The following is a 19,531-nucleotide window of genomic DNA, read 5'->3' as shown; positions in this document are numbered from 1 at the left end:
AGTTTCCAAGTTAAAAAAATATAGAATATCTATTTACCTGCGCTGCAGTTCCTCTTCCTCTTCAAAAACCCCAAAGGGTTTCAATGTCTCAATTAGTTTCTGTGTAAGTACGCAGTCAGTCTCCTTGGGGGCTGCTAAGCTGATAGGAGAAGTAATGCCATAGTGCTTCTGTGGCGGTTGTGTTTGTTGTGATCCCTGTGTTGTAACTGGACTACAAATAAAATTGGATACAATTACTGCCAAAAGAATTCTACAATTTGAAACAAATCAGTATGACCAGAAAAACTAATTTAGTAACACACATTTCTAAACATGATTGGTTCCCTGCAATACCCCCAAAATTTTTATGACAAAAAGTGACCAAAAGCAAGTGACCAAAGAGAAAATCCTGCCCCAAGGATTTTAACTGTCACTACTTAAACATCTAAGTTAGAATCCAGACCAAATACATTGCTAGAGAAAACACTAATTCAGAATATAGTAAACTTCTGAGAAATTTCACCTCTTGAAAAGAAGCCAAAATCTGTTTCTTAAACATTGATAAACACGCTACAGAAATGCTACTTTACCAATATAAGACATTCTCCAAATGAAACCTGGCATCTGGCTTACAATGAACGAAGTTCATAGATACTGAAGCAAATAGCATAAACTTAAACAAAATTTGAAGGGAAAGAACTGAATATAGTTCTTTCCCTTAGGGTGAATATACCTTAAGCTTGTTAATGATCTTTTTAAGAGATTTACACTTCGATAACGATGCTAGTCTAAAAGGTTTATTTTACACACACACAGCTATTTTATCCATTTTAAGATAAGTTCCAAATTTGTAAAAAGGCATAGCATGCTTTAAATGCTTAGGAAATAAATCTGACTAAATCTTTTTTCATAAATATTTTTTCATTAAATTAAGAAGTCAACATAATAATTTTAAACTAACAGTTGAATAACATACAAAACCAAGTACACAATAAGGAAAGACCCAAAATCTGGATCGGTTATTTCTCCCAAATTCCATTCCTTAAGAAATTAAGTGTTTATAGGCCAGGTGTGGTGGCTCACCCCTGTAATCCCAGCACTTCAGGAGGCTGAAGTGGGAGAATGGCTTGAGCCCAGGAGTTGAGGCCAGCCTGGATAACATGCTGAAACCCTGTCTCTACCAAAAAAAAAAAAAAAAAAAAAGTGTATTTTACACACACACACAGAGCTACTTTTTATTTTTTGAGATGGAGTCTCGCTCTGTCACCCAGGCAGGAGTACAGTGGTACGATCTCAGCTCACTGCAACCTCTACCTTCCAGGTTCCACCGATTCTCCTGCCTCAGCCTCCCGAGTAGCTGGGACTACAGGTGCATGCCACCACACCCGGCTAATTTTTATATTTTTAGTAGAGACAGGGTTTCACCATGTTGGCCAGGCTGCTCTCGAACTCCTGAGCTCAAGTGATCCGCTCCCTTTGGCCTCTCAAAGTGCTGGGATTACAGGCATGGGCCACCATGCCCAACCACAGCTACTTTTTTTTACCAAGTTCTAAATACAATTTCTACTTTAAGTTAAAGTGTGATAATCTACATATGCAATAAAGGCCAGGCGCGGTGGCTCACGCTTATAATCCCAGCACTTTGGGAGGCCGAGGTGGGCGGATCACGAGGTCAGGAGATCGAGACCACAGTGAAACCCCGTCTCTACTAAAAACACAAAAAATTAGCTGGGCGTAGCGGTGGGCGCCTGTAGTCCCAGCTACTCGGAGAGGCTGAGGCAGGAGAATGGTGTGAACCTGGGAGGCGGAGCTTGCAGTGAGCTGAGATCGCACCACTGCACTCCAGCCTGGGGGACAGAGCGAGACTCCGTCTCAAAAAAAAAAAAAAAGCAAAAAGCAATAAAGTGCTAAATCTAAGAATGCTATGCAAGTAAGGCTTATGATACATTTACTGAACAAATCCACTGGGTTCTGGTCTATACTCCAACTGCTAGACTGTTCTGTAATTTGTCTTGTGATATCAAGAAAGATCTAAGAATGCCAAGAAGCCCATACCGCATGTTACTAATTAGCTGCTGGACTGCGTGTCATCTATTTACTGTTGCCTGGTCTAGTTACATACTGTCTTAATTTTAATTCAGATTTTATAATAACATTTACTGAATAAATATGAATCAGATTTATCTCTTGCAGAAATTAATTCACATTAGACCGTTTCCTCCTGCCCCTTTAATCTAAGTTGCATAGCTACTCAAAAGCTATAATGTTAATCCCCATCAGCATTAAGCATTTGCTGAAGACTGGCCCAAGCATGGTGTCTCACACTTGTAATCCCAGCAAATTTTGGGAGGCCGAGGAGGGCAGATGATTTGAGGCCAGGAGTTCAAAGACCAGCCCAGCCAAGAAGGCGAAAACCCATTTCTAATAAAAATACAAAAATTAGCCAGGTGTGGTGGCATGCTATAATCTCAGCTACTCAGGAGGCTGAGGCAGGAGCATCGCTCTAACCCAGGAAGTGGAGGTTGCGGTAAGCCAAGATCGTGCCACTGCACTCCAGCCTGGGCAACAGAGCAAAACTCCATCTCAGGGGAAAAAAAAAAAAAAAAAAAAGCATTTGCTGAAGACAAAATAAAAATGTTCTGTTTTCCAATCATATGTAGCATCTCCTAAGGTTAAAATATACACATGAAATGTAACCGAATTCATAATGTCTTGTTCATCACACACAGGTTTTTTTCCCCCAGTTTTATTGAGATATCACTGACATACCAAAACTACTGAACGTAATTAATGTATATAATTTGGTGAGTTTGGACATATGCATACACTTGTAGTTCCATTAGCATAATCAAGGTAATAAACACATCCATTACCTCCAAAAGTTTCCCTGTGTACCCCTCTGGTTTTCTGCCATAAGAGCACGCAACTTGAGATCTACTCTTAAATTTTCAAGTGCACAATACAAAGTACGCTTACCACATATCCTAACGTAATTGTATTATCTTGTGTTATTCATTGCTTCATGAGTTTTTCTGAATAAACTACAGTCCTTCACAATTATCCTGGGATTATGAATGCTTTTATAAATGATTTTAACACAAGTAAAGCCAGAAAAAGTGTAAAAACTTTATTTTGTCTAGGCTAGATCTGGTTCAAGCAAGGAGAGCTTTTAGGTCAGGTATAAACTGAAATTATACTTTTGTAGCTTCAAGCAATAAACCTCTATTTTTGTTTTGTGCGAGTAATATGTTTCTCTGCATTATTTTCCATTCTCAAGGAATTAAATTCATTACCAGTTCAGTTTGGATCATTAAAAAAACAAAGAGTATCCACTGTAAGATTCCTAAATCTTTCCATTTTTTTTCTTACTCAAATCTTTAGGCTTTCATTGTCACAATAAACAATGCTTGGAAAGCTCCTGTCTAACTTTCTCACTAGAACATTAGAATACAGGCCCTGATTTCTAAACGCACACAGGACTTGTTCAGCCTAATTTGAAAAAATATTGATTACACTAACATTTTGATGGGGAAATAAATCAGACGCAAGCTGGAAATTTTTATTTACTTTATTCCAAATGTAGGCACATCATCTAGCCTCAGTATTACTTTCTGTCAAGATAAAACCACATGTGTTCCATCTAATTCAAGAAAGAATATATATGAGCCAGGCACCATGGCTCATGCATATAATCCCAATGCTTAGGGAGGCACAGCAGGGGAAAATCACTTGAGGTCAGGAATTTGAGACCAGCCTGGGCAACAGAGCAAGACACCCATCTCTATGAAAAATAAAAATTAGCTGGGCTTGGTGGCACATGCCCGTAGTCCTAGCTACTCAGGAGGCTGAGGCAGGAGGATGGCTTGAGCCCAGGAGTTTGAGATAGGAGCCCGGGAGGGAGGGAGGGAGGAAGGAAGAAAGAGAGGGAGAGAATGAGGGAGGGAGGGGAAGGAAAGGGAAGGAAAGAAAGAAAGAAAAGGAAAAACTACGTTAACATAGACCTACCAAATAAAAAGAAACAAATGCATACTCTGAAATTTACAAGATACTTGTGTCTCCAATAAAAATGGCTCAGCATGAGCTTAAGGAGCTAGACTAAGAATTCCAGGCTCCCAGATGTTTCAAACGTCCAAAGTAGAAACATTAAATATTGTAACACTTTAAATGGAAGTGAAGATTTTCCATTTAACATTAGAAATTAAGTAGAGTGATAAAACAATTTAAGGAATCTTTTTGTTGCTGTTCTCCTTCTAACAAAACTATATACTCCAATATTGGGCAATTTGGAACATAAACCTCCAAAGATTAAGGATTCTTCTGCCTTACATATGCACTGACACTCTCCTGGAACCATACACCAGACAGCTACCAATCCCAAGAATGCAAAGTTCCTCCTCCCATTCTTGAATGCACTAGACATCTGCCCATTCTAGAAACATTTTTACCAGTATTTAATTTTCTTCAGACACTATTCTACTTTGAAAAATAAACTTCTACAATTTACGTAACACAAAAAGGAAAAATACAAACCAGACATATAGCTGCAGTATTTGTGATTCCTTAAAATGTCTTCCTGGTTTTTAATATGAAGAACACTGTGCTTTGCTTGAGCAACTGGTCCATTTTTGTCTCACCAACGTAATTAATATTTACCTTCAGGGTACTGCCTGAATTCTTAGAGTGCAACTGGCAGCCATCTAGCAAGCTCTCTACTCTATAAAAATACAAAAGTTACTGTATTTCCTTAAGAACTATTTTTAGTAGCCTAATATTTTGCTCCATTGTGTATCTATCCTTATTCTTCCTTTTCATCCACATCTAATGCAAACATCTTGCCAATTTTTAATATTATGACTAAAGCATTCTTAAAAGTCTTCATCCTTTCTGGATCAGAGTTACACATAAATACATACCTACATCTAATAGTACATATATGAATTCTGCCCCCTCTCAAAACCACAAAAAGACAGCCAAACACTCCTCCCCTACAAACACACCTTTTCTTACAGGTTCAAGGTAATGTATAAAGAATTTTCAGAACTCTTCTCTCCTTAGAATACGAGGAGTTTTCTTTATAATATTTAAATTATTTTCATCAAGGCAAAGTTCACATAGAATACATGCCTTTTAATTGTTTTAATTTTAACATTCTATACAACAATTCGTTTTCAACTATTCTAGTTCTGATTCTTGGCAATCTTGGTCCCAACTCCTTTCCTTCTACTCCTTTGTCACATGGTTCCACCATGCATATTACTACTAAGTATGTCTTCCTAAAATATAACTGTATACTAAAAAACTGTGACTTCTGGTAATAGCATTCAGGACAGACTACAAAGTCTGGTCTCAACTCAAAAACAATCTGATAAAAAAGGGAGAAAGCAGGCCTGATTTCACTTCTGCTACTCGTCGTATTACTCTGGTTTCATTTCTGCCACTAGTTATATTATTCTTGGTAAGTTGCATCTCTGCGGATTTACCTTAGAATTTATTGTATCTCTTCATTACTTTGGATAACAAACTAGGAATTTTACAACTACAACACATAACACTAAAGAGCAGTTTCCAAATACGAAAGTTTTTAGACCAAAGCTGAGAAACAGGTCTTTCCTTTCCCCATGCAGGGCTGTCAAGATGACTCTAATTAGGATAAATATTTAGGAACTTAGAAAGAATAGTGACATTTTTGTTGACTGTTGGCTGTTTATTTTGGCGGGATATTTGTTTCAAAAGGTTAGACATTCGACTTAACTAATATATACAATCTCAACTATCAAGAACCACCTTGGTACAGTAGTTAGAAATCTAATGCAAATAGGCTGGGCGTGGTGGCACACGCCTGCAATCCCAGCACTTTGGGAGGCCAAGGCGGGCGGATCACGACGTCAGGAGATGGAGACCACCCTGGCTGACACAGTGAAACCCCGTCTCTACTAAACATAACAAAAAAAAAAAAAATTAGCCGGGCGTGGTGGCAGTTGCCTGTAGTCATAGCTACTTGTGAGGCTGAGGCAGGAGAATGGCGTGAACCTGGGAGGTGGAACTTGCAGTGAGCCGAGATCCCTGCACTCCAGCCTGGGCAACAGAGCGGGACTCAGTCTCAAAAAAAAAAAAAGATACCTAATGCAAATAGTGCAAGTTCCTATGATTTGTTAACTGGAGTTTAATGGTCATACATTCAAATAGGCAAAGCATGATCATCTTTGGACATATACTGATAACCATTTTAAATCAGTGAAGACAACTATGAAATACTCAAATGGCTTTGACTGTCCATAGTAAAATCTAAAACCCAGATGCTATTTCAGAAATATTTAAAAAGCATAAAGGCACTGAAAGAAAATAAAAAACACTTTCAGAGCCTTAGTCAAGCAAGACACGGAACGCAAAAGCCATAAAAACAGGTTTACTTACATCAAAATATTCCAACTTTTATATAATAACAATATAGCACATAAGGAAAGTTAAAGCAAATGATAAAAGGAGAAAATACATGCAACTTATGCCAAAACAGCAACAGTCTGAATACATAAAGAATTCTTCAATCAATTTTTTAAAAAGTTTCACTGCGTATCAGGGAAGCAAATTAAGACAACCTGATTAATGAAAAACAAAATTTAATATATGTGGTAAGAATGAAAGACAAAAAACCTCCAATGTTGGCCATGGTGTAAAAAAAACGAGCCCTTATTCATCACGATGAAAGCAAACTTGTTACATCATTTTAAAAGGCAATCTGATATTTATCAAAATTAAAAATGCACATACCAATTTTAAAAGTTTGTCTAGCAACTTTATCTCCAGCGATCTATTTATTACAAAAATACTAGGACAGAAGGTTCAAACTGAAAGCCATGAAATTGGAAGACATATTCTCTTTAATCACACATTTTTAAAATATAAAATATTACATAAAAAGCTAAATCCCCAGGCCTGGTGCAGCGGCTCAGACCTGTAATTCCGTCACTTTGGGAGGCTGAGGTAGGAAGATCCCTTGAGCCCAGGAGTTTGAGACCAGCCTGGACAACATAGAAAGGCCCCATCTGTACAAAAAGTTTAAAAATTAGCCAGCTGTAGTGGCATGCACCTGTAGTGTAGTCCCAGCTACTCAGAAGGCTGAGGCAAGAGGATCTCTTGAGCCCAGGAAGCTGAGGCTGTAGTGATCTGTGATCACACCACTGCAATCCAGCCTGAGCAACAAGCGGGACTCCATCCCCAAAAAAAGCAAAAAACAAACAATAAAAAATATATACATTTCCAGCCACTGCTAGAGTATGGGTGCAAAGACTGGAAGACAGACCAAAATAGGGACCCGAATTCCGGCACAACAGAAATAAGCTTGAAATGAGCAGCGTCTATCCCAGGGCTATCCCCTAAAAAGGGAGCTTCTTTGGTACTTAGTTCATTCATTTGTAAATTAACTCTCTTGATCTCATAGGTTCTGGAATTTGAACCTTTCTCACAGAACTAACACAGAAAGGTAATCAAGGTTGTTCACTGAGCAGAGTATGCAATGAAGTAAAACTGGAAACCACCTAAATATCCATCAATAAAGAACTTGTTAATTACAGTACATGCTTACAACTTAAAACTATGCCAAAATAAAGCAATGAGATAGTATGTTTAGCAGCATGTGTATCAGGAGAAAAAAAAGTTGCAGAATACAATTACGATCATAGCTGCCATCTACTGAAATTTCAACATAACCCACGTATTAAGTCAAGCACTTTACATTATTCCCAATTTTTTTCTAACAACTCTTACTATTAAACTAAGAAAGAAGGCTTGACTAAGTTTACTGGACCAGAATATGAACCCAGATAGCTGATATCATAGCCTATAATAATCATCTCTATACTGAGGCACCTCTGCACATCATTTACAATATGTAGTCATATAGATAAAGATATATATTTTTTTAATTTTAGAGATGGTGTCTTGCTCTGTTGCCCAGGCTGATCTAAACTCTTGAGCTCAGGCGATCCTCCCTTATAGCTCAGATTACAGGCATGGACCATGACACCCAGTTTTTTTTTTAACTATTTGTATATTACGTCCATAACACATTCATAGAAACACGATCAAGCAGAATTGAGACCGTAAAATTTTACCTTATATTTTATAAACTTGTTTCAACATGTTAAATTATTTAAAGTAAATATTAATAATCTTGCAAGAGTTGAAAGTCAACTAATTCTACCGTTCACCATTAAATTAGAATAGTGATAGCAAGGAGGCTAAAATAACCCCCTAAAATGGCAGCAAGGGGCACCAAACAAATCTTCAAATTAAAACAATAATTAGCTTTTGGTTATTAGCTAAAAACTCAGTTTATGCTAATTAAAACACTATTCTGTGAAATAAACAAAGATTTTTAAAATAGCTTTTTAGTGCAATACTCTGTGGCTAGAAATAGTAAATCCAAAGCAAATATTGCTTTATTTATTGCTCCAGGAAGCTGCTAGGGCGGCCAAGGTTATTAAACATCAACTCAATTTTCCTAAAAGCACTTTTTTCTCATCTACCTTTTGTCAGAAAGTACAGTATTTATGAGGTTGAAATGTACCAAATTCCTAAATATGCATAAAAGACAATGCTAAATAAAATCAGAAATATAAAGATGCTTAAGGTAGTCTCTGTTTTCAATGACAATCTCAAATTTAGTCTGGGATTCAGATCCTTAAACAACAAGCGCAAAGTAGAAGCTTGGGGAAAAAACCATTAAAGAAACAAAGATAAAATCATGACTGTGCCAGAAGGTGTACACAGTAAATGATCGGAAAGGAGAGGCGTAATCTAGGCAGATGACTACTAACACACAAAAGGACAGAACATCATATTTCCATTGGTGTTTTCCTTAAATAGTTAATGTTTAAGTACTTTGCATCTCAATTTAATTTTTTTTAATAGAGTCAGGATCTCACTATGTTGCCCAGGCTGGTGTCGAACGCCTGGGCTCAAGCAATCCTCCCACCTTGACCTCCCAAAGTGCTGGGATTACGGGCATGAGCCACCACAGCCCGCCTGTGTCTCAATTTATACAAAACTCATCAGGCACTACTGATTAATCCCCACCTAGTGATATTAGGCATTTGGAACAAGTTGTGGCCCATGATATTAACAGAGTCAACTGCCCCAATTTATAGCTACTACTTAACAGAAAACACTTTATTATTTGCATGATAGAGTTAAAACTGAAAGCCAAACTTGCTAAATATTCTTCTTTGAAACCAATCAGATAAACTACAGTAACTTATTTAAAGTAACAATTCACCACAGTAGAATTTGCTGTTTAAAGGTCTTAACCTTAATGTGCTCAAAGGACATGAACAGAAAAGATACAAGGGATCTCTCTAAAGTATCTCAATGTGCATTAAATATTAATTATTAGCCAAAATAATACAATCTCCTTTTTCACAAGGTATACAGCATGATAGTAGCTTAGAGGCAAGATTATCGCCAAAATAATCTATTTGCTAAGAAATTAAAACGATGGTTAACTGGCCCACCGTAAGGTGTTCTGTGTAAGTGGTACTAAAAATATTTAGATCCCACTATATTCTTAAAAACGTACTGCAGGTGGGCCATCCAGCCAATATTTAGTAAAGCAGCAGCAGAGGCTCAAAGATGATGTAATAGTTTGTTTATGCTCAAGGGGAATAAAGTATGTATGATAAAGCCCAAGGCCAAACTGAAAATTCAAGGTTGCTTATGCAGAGAAAGGGTACTTGCTGTTCAATTACTACAATGGCCAATTTATTTTTCCTCACTTCCAAAGGGTACTTCCAACTGCCCCTGAGCGCGCGCGCGCGCGCGCATGTGTCCCTCTCTCTCATATGGCTAGGAGAAACTTAAAAAAAAAAAAAAAAGCCAAATTGTACACTGCTACATCAACTTGCCAAGTACAACTTGAAAATGAAAGAAATGTAAATTTAATAAAGTATGAAACAGGACCTGAAAAAGTACGAAAGAGTGTGAAAATGTATCAGAAAATAGTCAAGATTATAGTAAGTCATAGTATTACAGACACTAATTTCAGGAAATGTAATTTAAATGTTTCTAATGATCAAAATGACAAACACTATTCTTGATCAACCTCAAAATTATAAAAACTGCCGTAAAATCCAAGAATCCAATTTCTGGACAAAATATAGAGGGAATAAAAATTTGAAAAATAATTCTGTAACAAAAGAGGAAGAAAGAAATCTAACAGAATGCCTTTATTTTTTCTTTCCCAAATCCTTAGGTTTCCACAAATGAGATTGCTATACAGTTCAGCAGGCCTACATACAATCCAAAGATTTAAAAAAAATAAAAAATAAAAAAAAAAAACGCAACTCCCACAAAAGGTACTGGCCACAACAAAGCGGTGTCTAAGTGGCAAATCTGTGCATGGCTTTAAATAAGAATATATATGCAAATAAAGCCACTGAAAGTAGTCGTGTGCCACGTTAACAGAATTCTTCAGTCAATGACAGACCACACATAGAACAGTGGTCCCATAACAGCATAATACCGTATTTTTACTATTCCTTTTGTGTTTACATACATTTAGATACACAAATGCTTCCTAATGTGTTACAAGTGCCTACAGTATTCGGTACAGTAACATGCTGCCACAGGTTTATAGCCTAGGAGCAACAGGCCATATCATTGGTGCATAGGCCTAGGTGCATAGCAGGCTATACCATTTAGGTTTGTGTTAAGTACACTGTTCCCACAATAAAATCTGAAAAATAACACATTTTTACAGAATATATCCAATCATTAAGCAATGCACAAGATCTCAGGTTCTATAGTATGTTACATTCTGTGTATACTACAAGTATACACTATATGTTACTTTTGTTTATATACTTTTGTATATATTTTTATTATGTAAATACTTTGAGATTTACATGTTATACACACAAAAAAAAATTGACCTTGAAAATTAATTCTACTTGAAACTATACAGAGATTCCAACTGGCCAGGCATGGTGGCATGAGCCACCTGTAATCTCGGCAATTTGGGAGGCCAAGGCGGGATTGCTTGAGCCCAGGAGTTTGAGAGCAGCCTGGGCAACGTGACAAAACCCTGTCACAGTAAAAAATACAAAAATTGGCCACGTATGGTGGTGCGTGCCTGTAGTCCCAGATACTTGGGAGGCTGAGGTGGGAGGATCCCTTGAGCCTGGGAGGTCAAGCCTGCAGTGACCCATGATCGCACCACTGCATTCCAGCCTGGGCAACAGTGAGTTCCTGTCTCAAAAATAAATAAAGACTCCAACTGAGCTAACCACACATGGTTCCCTACAGTGTCCACAGGAGATGGTATAGCGTACTGGAATGAGAATGGAACACAGAATCCAGAGCTGATTTAAGCCCCAATCTACAATTTAGTACCTTTATGACCTTGGTCAGGTATTCTTTTGAGCCTCAACTTTAACCAACTTTTAGGGGAACCAATTACCTCCTATAATGTTGCTGCTTTGTAAATCATAAACTGGCATTGTCCAATTATTTAAAAGCTGCTAGGTAATTAGAACCCTGAACATACAGAATAAAAGAGACACACACACCCTCCCAAAATGAGAACTAGCTAAGAAGCCAAATGGTCTCATTTTACCTGAAAGAAGCTAGCTTTATAAACTTGCCTAGATAAAACTGAAGATGAAATTTAATTGTAATGTTAACCTAAAGTTGACTTAGTTACCCAAGAATAGAATGTTCTGATGAGCCAAAACATTTTCAAAGTTGTTATCAAGCCAGAACTGGCTTCTGCCTTAAGACGGTGAGGAAAACAATCAGGGATAGGAACTGAGTAGGCTCATAAATTTACTCAACTCCAATACCTTGCCTTCCAACTTCTCTACCAAAAAATATGGACTGAAAACATGTTTAAGGTAAAACACCACATCTCAAAACCATAATCAACATTTACTGAGCAGCAATTCACTACAAAAACTCCAAATTTTAAAATCTGAGAATCAAAATCTCCCACAGTTCTGTTATCTTTCCTAAAGGTTATCTACTATATTGTTTTTCACTGACAACAACAAAAAAATTTTATTTAAATCACAGACGGTTGGGGTGGGCTGAGGTGCAGTGTTCAGAAAACGCGTGGTGGGCCTGTAATCCCAGCACTTTGGGAGGCCAAGGCAGGCAGATCACCTGAGATCAGGAGTTCGAGACCAACCTGGCCAATACAGGGAAACTCTGTCTCTACTAAAAATACAAAAATTAGCTGGACGTGGTGGCACGGGCCTATAATCCCAGCTACTCGGTAGGCTGAGGCAGGAGAATCACTTGAACCTGGGATGCAGGGGTTGCAGTGAGCCGAGCTAGCACCACTACACTCCAGCCTGGGCAACAGAGCAAGACTCCATCTCAAGAAAAACGAAAAACAAAAAAACACCAGAGGTGCTGCATGGACAGCTCATACCACCACTGAAAAGTCTACTTCATCTTGGGGCAGCTGTTCTCAAGCAGGATTTCTCAAGTTTTCAAACATTTTGGTCTCAGGACCCCTTTACGAGTTGTAAAACTCTTAAAATGTATTGAGCACTCCAAAGAGCTCTTTCTTACATGCATTATGCTTACCAATATCCACTACATTGGAAATTATAACTGAAGAACTTTTAAAGTATTTATTCATTTAAATAACAAGAAACTCATTACATGTTAACATAGCTTTAAAAAACTATTTTCCAAAACAAAAAATTTAGTAAGAATGGCATGCTTTTGCATTTCTGTAAATCTCTTTAATTCTGGCTAAACCAAAGATGGCTGGATTCTCATAGCTGCTTCTGCATTCAATCTGTTGCAATAAATTGTTGTAGTTGAAGCATATGAAGAAAACCTGGCATCAAACCAACATTATAACTGTTTCTTTTTGTTTTGTGGAGATGGCTATGTCACCCAGGCTGGTCTTGAACTTGTAAGCTCAAATAATCCTCCCACCTCGGCCTCCCATAGTGCTGGGAGCAACATTGTAATTGGAAAAGAGGAGACTTTAGTATTTTCAATTAATATGAGTAGTCTTCTTTGATACTACACCAGAACTCCACAAGTGGCAGTTTTGCATAGTTACAATACGAAAGTTAAAACCCTATTAATAAGCCCTTGGTACTCTGTTGCATTAAAATCTGGTTTACCTTGCACTCTGAATGTACCCTTGAATGCACATATGATTTTACATCACAAATGGTCATTTGGAAAATATGGGTTCACTGAATTATACAGGTCTACCAAATATTAAAAAACATTCTTTTTTTAAGCACACATTATACAGCATTAAAACTATATGCATTAATATTACCACCAATGTCAGCAGAAACATCTTTTAAGTATTGGGAAAAACCGTCAAGCTCATGATGGAAAAGCAAGCTTTCTAAAATTCTATATTTTGCTTGAAAGCTCCAATTTTTCACTGGCCAGGAATAGTCAGTTGTTTACCTTGGAGTGACAGACTTGCTTTATTCTCATTTAAGTCTCCTAAATACTTAAATATGAATATCCACAGTTCATCACTTGTTCTTTCAGATAAAAATGGAGCTCCATGAGAACACCAGTTTAGCTCACAAATCAACATACAAGTGCTCCTCAAAACCACCATTCTACTCCCCAGTATACAGCTTCACAAGTACTTTCCGTGGTCACAGTACATTAAATAAACAAAGTGTCAAGATTTAATAAAATTAACCTCCTCTTACTGTTTCATCAAAAGCTTTTTAAACTATGAGTGTGCAGTCTTCAAGAAATAAAATGACAGCCGGGCGCCGTGGCTCATGCCTGTAATCCCAGCACTTTGGGAGGCCGAGGTGGGGAGGGATCACGAGGTCAGGAAATCGAGACCATCCTGGCCAACACGGTGAAACCTCGTCTCTACTAAAAATACAAAAATTAGCTGAGCGTGGTGGCGTACACCTGTAGTCCCAGATACTTGGAAGGCTGAGGCAGGAGAATCGCTTGAACCCGGGAGGTGGAGGTTGCAGTGAGCCGAGATCGCTCCACTGCATTCCAGCCTGGCGACAGAGCAAGACTCCGTCAAGAACGGAAGGAAGCAAGGAAGGAAGGAAGGAAGCAAGGAAGGAAGGAATCAAGCAAGGAAGGAAGGAAGGAAATGACTATATACAATACCGGTTCTCTGCCTTGATTGTTCCTATGATGGATACAGCATTTCCCACCACTGCTTTTGCACCGTTAAGTACAAATGTTGAAAGACAAAACATCTCAATAACATGAAAATAGTTTGAACAGTATGTACCCTCTGAAAGATCTCAGTGGTCCCCCTCCCCAAGCATCCACAGATCACGCTCTGGGAAGCACAGACCATCCACCAGCAGGTACCAGTTCTGCTTGTTATGGCGATGTAAAACTACTACAATTCCCTCTTTTTTGTGCAGCCCCCGAAAACATTTTTGCTATTGTCTCGCCTAAGCCTTGCAGTAACTCTTTTTGGTAACTTTGACGACATTCTATGCATGTGGCATAAATGCTACTGATACTGGTTACTCTCCTTCACACCTTTTTATCATACGTGTGATATTCAGAACTGAGCTGATGCCAAAAATATCTGACCAACACAGAGTAAGGCAGAAATACATCTAGTTTCCATAAGGGCATCACACTTTTCGTTAATGCCGTGGTTCTCAACCAGATTTTGCACCCCAGGGCACATCTGGCAATATCTGGAGACATTTTTGATTGTCATTACTGGGGAAATGGAGGGGTGGAGCTCCTGGAATCCAGTAGGTGGAAGCTAAGGATGCTGTTAAACTACAATACACAGGACAGGCACCTGCAAGGAATGAATCTGGCATAAATGTCAATAATGACTAGGTGAGAAACTTTAATGGATCCAAAGACTATCAAAACTTTCAGAAGCTTCACCACCATGACTCTTAAATCAGACTATAATCTTTCCAAAAGTATGTTTGTAGCTACATATGAAATTTAGACAAAATATGGACACTTGATCAAAATGTTCTGTAATATCCTAAATTTCGATAATTTTGATTTAAATTCATTCCGACAACTCACCTAGGGTCCATGCCCCAATGCCACTCACCCATCCAAATTTAACATTAGGACAGGTATACCAAAAATGAAAGTCAAACACAATATAGCTGGGAAATCACAATCCAACACATCAAAAAAACAACATTTATGACAGTGTGACAGCAGTACATGAAAAACAAAGCAACTTAATGAGGAAGAAGCCCTATTTTTCTTTAACTAGGCATTCTTTGGTCTCTCTATTGTTTACTACAGTAATTATCGTATACTTACTTTTTGAGTCTCGCTCTGTCACCCAGGCTGGAACGCAGTGGCATGATCAAGGCTCACTGCAGCCTCAGCCTCCTGGGCTCAAGCAGTCCTCCCACCTCAACCTCCCAAGTAGCTGGGATTACAGGCATGAGCCACCACGCCCAGCTAACTTGTGTTTTTTGTTGAGATGAAGTTTCGCCATGTTGCCCAGGCTGATCTCAAACTCCTGGCCTCAGGCGATTTACCTGTCTGGGCCTCCCAAAGTGCTGGGATTACAGGCGTGAACCACCGCGCCTGGCCCCTTCTTCCATTTTACACACTTGAACTAACTCGCGAAGAATTTGAAATACCTAAGGTCTTTCATAGAAATGTATACCTTCCCTCTTCAAAGAATGTTGGGGGAAAGTAGGTATAAAAGTACTTTTAATTCCTAGAAATAAGACACAAATTACTTAATGTTATTTCTTCATTGAAACCTTTTAAGGTTTACATCTATCATTTTTAATGCTGGTATGATTATCAGAAAAAGAAGTCCCTTTTCAAAGACAGCAAAATGTTAACTTAATAACGCAGTCATCACATGACATCACTGCAAACATTTATCTCCTATTGAACTGAGAAACACCACAAAAACCTTGCTTAGACTCAGTTCTCCTAGGGTCTCTTATCATTCTATGAAAGGGAAAAATCAATAAACAGAAACCATGCAGATTCCAAGATTTTAGACACGTATAGTTAGTTAAGTCTAACAAACGTTTTCATCACAGAAGTAATGTGATAGACTTCTTAATAACCTAAGGGGGTGGGTGGGAGCCATGGAAAATCCTTTTAAAATACATAAATTGCGATAGAAGTCATTAAGGTCTGTGCCAAAGTTAGAGTCTCACCTGTAAAGAAACACATTCACACACATATATAATTGTAAAACTACAATCGGTGGTTATGTGCTAAAGAAATTATCCTTACTTACAAAAAAAAATAGACCTGAGTTACTACATTCGATGTCTAGAAACCACAAAAATCTTTATCCTGAATTTAACCAAAACTTTGAGTGTCAATTACATGTTGCGTTTTGAGGCTACTGAGATGAAGAAAACTCGGTCCCTGGTCTCAAAGAGGCACTCTTACGCTTCAATATTCAAAAATGGAAGAAATGCAGTCTCACTATTTAGGCCTCTACAATGCTGTATATTTGCAGGAAAAAAAATCCGTAATCTACTGGCAATGAGCTGCCAAATTATATCTCATTATCAGAAAGGGGGAGGGGAGAAAAAAACTTTTTAAAAACCCTCCAAGAAAAGAAAAAGGCGCAGTGGCATTAGAAAGCATAAAGAGACTAGCTTTAAGCCTTACAACCAGGAAAAAAAAAAAAAGGTATCACCAGAGATAGAGAAAGAAGGAAACAGAATGAAACCTGGTTACCCCATCAAAACAAAACAGGGAAAGCAATACATAAGTCGTTTTGGAGGAGGGCACCCTGTGAAGTGCCCCCTTCTCCGACCGACTGTGAATGCTAGGGAGGCGGAGGTGGAGGCAGGCGGACTCAACGCTCAAAGCTGGGCTTTTAACTCGTGCTCCTACATTCAGACAAGGTCAGTGGAAAGGGGCTAACTCGGGCGCACAAGACAGGCATCTGGAAATGGGAGGAAGAGAGTGAGCAAACTGACACAGACCAGGAACAGAAAAGCAACATCGAATGGGCCCGAGGGGCGCCGAGAGCGAGCCCGAACCCCAAGTGCTGATCCCGCGTGCAGCAGGGTCGTGGTTCCCCACCGCCAGGCAATGTTTTGTTTTCGGGTTGTTTTGATTTTCTTTGTGGACGGGGCGGAGAAGCTGGAGTGGCCGGGCGAGTTAGAGGTTCCGCCAGCAATTCCGGAAGGGGAAGGCCCCCGGCCCGACGGCAGCTGACCCAGCCAGGAAGGGTCGGGGGACGCGGGAACCCAGCACACGGGGGAAGTGCGGCGGCGAGCGAGCGAGGAAACAGGAAGGTCCCCAGTCCTGCCTGCCTCCTACCAGCGGGGAGGGTCGGGCTCGCGTGCCACCCTCTCCGCCTACCTCTTCCCCTTCCCGGACGCCCCCCAAGGCCCAGCCGGCGAGCGAAAAAAAACAGAATACAAATTACTTACAACGGCATCGTCTCCGGCGCCGGCACCGCCCAGTCACTTCCCCCCCGCAACCGCCGCCGCTGCCGCCCTGGGCATGATCCACTGAGGCGGGAGGGAGGGGGGGGCCTGCCTCAGCCCTGGGTCCAACCCCTCTCCCGCACCGCTCCCGCCGCTTTAAGCGCTTCTCCTCCTTCCCCTTCGTCCTAACATGGCGCCCGAGCGCTACCACAGCAACGTTCTAGAACTGCTGACGCCACCACGCACGCCGTGCGTGCGCCTGCGCACCAGCGCCGTCCGCCGCGAAGCCTCACGGGAAGCGGAGTTCCTAAGGCCGCCTGCGGCCCGGCAATTACCACCCGGGTCCTCTCACACTTAGCAGTGGGTGTCAGATGGTGGAAGGGAACGCTCAGGGAGGCTCCGGGCGGTGAGTTGTCCCTCGGGCGGGGACGCCCTCGTGGGCAGTGCGGCGTGGACGGCGCAAGGAAGAACCCGGAGAGATCCCAAGCCACGAGGCACCGCTTCCGGCGCATTGTGAGGTCCCACCTTTCCCGCCGCCTGAGGTCGCGGCGGCTGCTCTTTCCCGGAGCAGCGTCCCTGGAGGCGCTGCCAGGGGGCTGAGGCACCCACGCGTGCACCGTATGTACCCCCCAGCGCGGCGCTTAGAACGACTCGCATGAGTCGCTGCCTTGGGTTGGAACCGGTTACTCCGCCGCTTCGTACTGGACTGCAAAGTAACAAGTACTTCGCCGGGCAGCGGTGCCGACCCCGTGTGCTACGGCGAGAGGTGCTTAGCCTAGAGCCGACGAAAACATGTCCCCAGGACTCCCTTTCCCTCCCAGACTGCGTCGCACCAGATGGAGCTTTCCGTCTGTTTTAACCACCAGTGTATTCCTGATGCCTGACCCAGGCGCTGAAATATTTGTTGAACGAATAAATGTGTAGGTTAGGACTGTGACGACCGTCCGCGAATTCTGGAACACGGGCTGATTTTACTTTTGAACAAATGATGCACTGGAACTTCCTGACAGAGCTGACCTTTTATAGGAACATCAATGGCAGTCACCGCTGGCATTTTAGCAAAGGTTGTCTTGGTCATAATTTCCCCTTGACTGTGTTGCCAGCCCTTAATCTATATCGGGTGGGACCTGGACGTCTACCTTCTCGCCACCCCTCGGCAAAAGTTTGAGAAAGTGTTTGAGGCAGAGTCTCCTCTCTCATATTCCCTCCATCTGCGAATTAGAACGAATTATAAGTTCTACGGTGTCACATAGGGGGTTAGTGGAGAGGAAGAGGGAAAGAATCAAATACAGGACGCTGCCTTAACCAAAGTTCTAAACTCTAAATGTAATAATGTGCATTTGTGAGTCCTCGGGAAGTTTCACAAAGGCTTTCCCTTTTTTCACAGAATGTCTAGTAGGACTGGTGACTCCGAATGGGAAAAACACAGGACCTAGACCTGCCCTGTCCATTAGTGTAGCCCCTTGGCCACTTACTTAGGGCCACTGAGCACTTGAAATGAGGCTAGTTCGTTTAGGAGGCACTGGAAGTGCAAAATACGCACGGGTGTCAGTTCGACGAATGTGAAATACCTCACTGATCACTTTTTATATTGATTGCACGTTGAAATATTTTGGATATATTGCAGTAAAGAAAATGTAAGCCGGGCACGGTGCCTCACACCTGTGATCCAGCACTTTAGGAGGCTGAGGTGGGAGGATCGCTTGGGCAGGAGTTAGAGACCAGCCTGGGCAATATAGGGAAACCCCCGTCTCTACAAAAAGTAAAAAAAAAAAAAAAAATTAGCTGGGCATGGTAGTTCCTGCCTGTGGTCCCAGTTACTCCGGAGACTGAGGTAGGAGGATCCCTGGAGTGGGAGGTGGAGGCTGCCGTGAGTCGTCATCTCACTACTGCACTCCAGCCTGCGTTGACAGAACGAGATCCTGTCTCAAAAAAAAAAAGAAAGAAAGAAAATATACTATTAAAATTAATTTTACCTGTTTTTTTAAATGTGACCACTAGAAAATTTTAAGTTGTATATGTGGCCTTCATTTCCATTAAATAGTGCTGATCTGCAAACAGACTTATATTTGATTGTCATTTCTTCCACTTAGTCTCTTTTCCTCTTGTCATCAAGGTGGCTTTGGCTGGAGACCCAGTAGCATAGTTGTCCCTAAAAGACTGAAAATCTGAGATCC

At 40.6% G+C, this 19,531-nt stretch overlaps 1 protein-coding gene across 3 annotated transcripts in view; it reads right to left on the bottom strand.

The window, feature by feature from the left end:
• PAPOLA (poly(A) polymerase alpha) overlaps window positions 1-19,250 on the bottom strand; it is a 69,020-nt gene extending 49,770 nt beyond the window's left edge. For all 3 annotated transcript variants that reach the window (XM_014347685.4, XM_034938092.3, XM_014347686.4), the window contains exons 1-2: window positions 17,358-19,250; window positions 38-211 (exon numbers count right to left, since the gene is read on the bottom strand). In XM_014347685.4, the coding sequence (XP_014203171.1) occupies window positions 38-211; window positions 17,358-17,365 (182 nt within the window). In that variant the 5' untranslated portion in view covers window positions 17,366-19,250. The remainder of the gene's footprint in view (window positions 1-37; window positions 212-17,357) is intronic.
• Between the last annotated feature and the right edge of the window lie 281 nt (window positions 19,251-19,531).

Source organism: Pan paniscus, chromosome 15, assembly GCF_029289425.2.
Source record: "Pan paniscus chromosome 15, NHGRI_mPanPan1-v2.0_pri, whole genome shotgun sequence".
In the NCBI taxonomy this organism is placed as follows: Eukaryota; Metazoa; Chordata; class Mammalia; order Primates; family Hominidae; genus Pan; species Pan paniscus.
The sequence above is the reverse complement of the archived record's forward strand: the minus strand, read 5'-3'. Positions and strand labels throughout refer to the sequence as shown.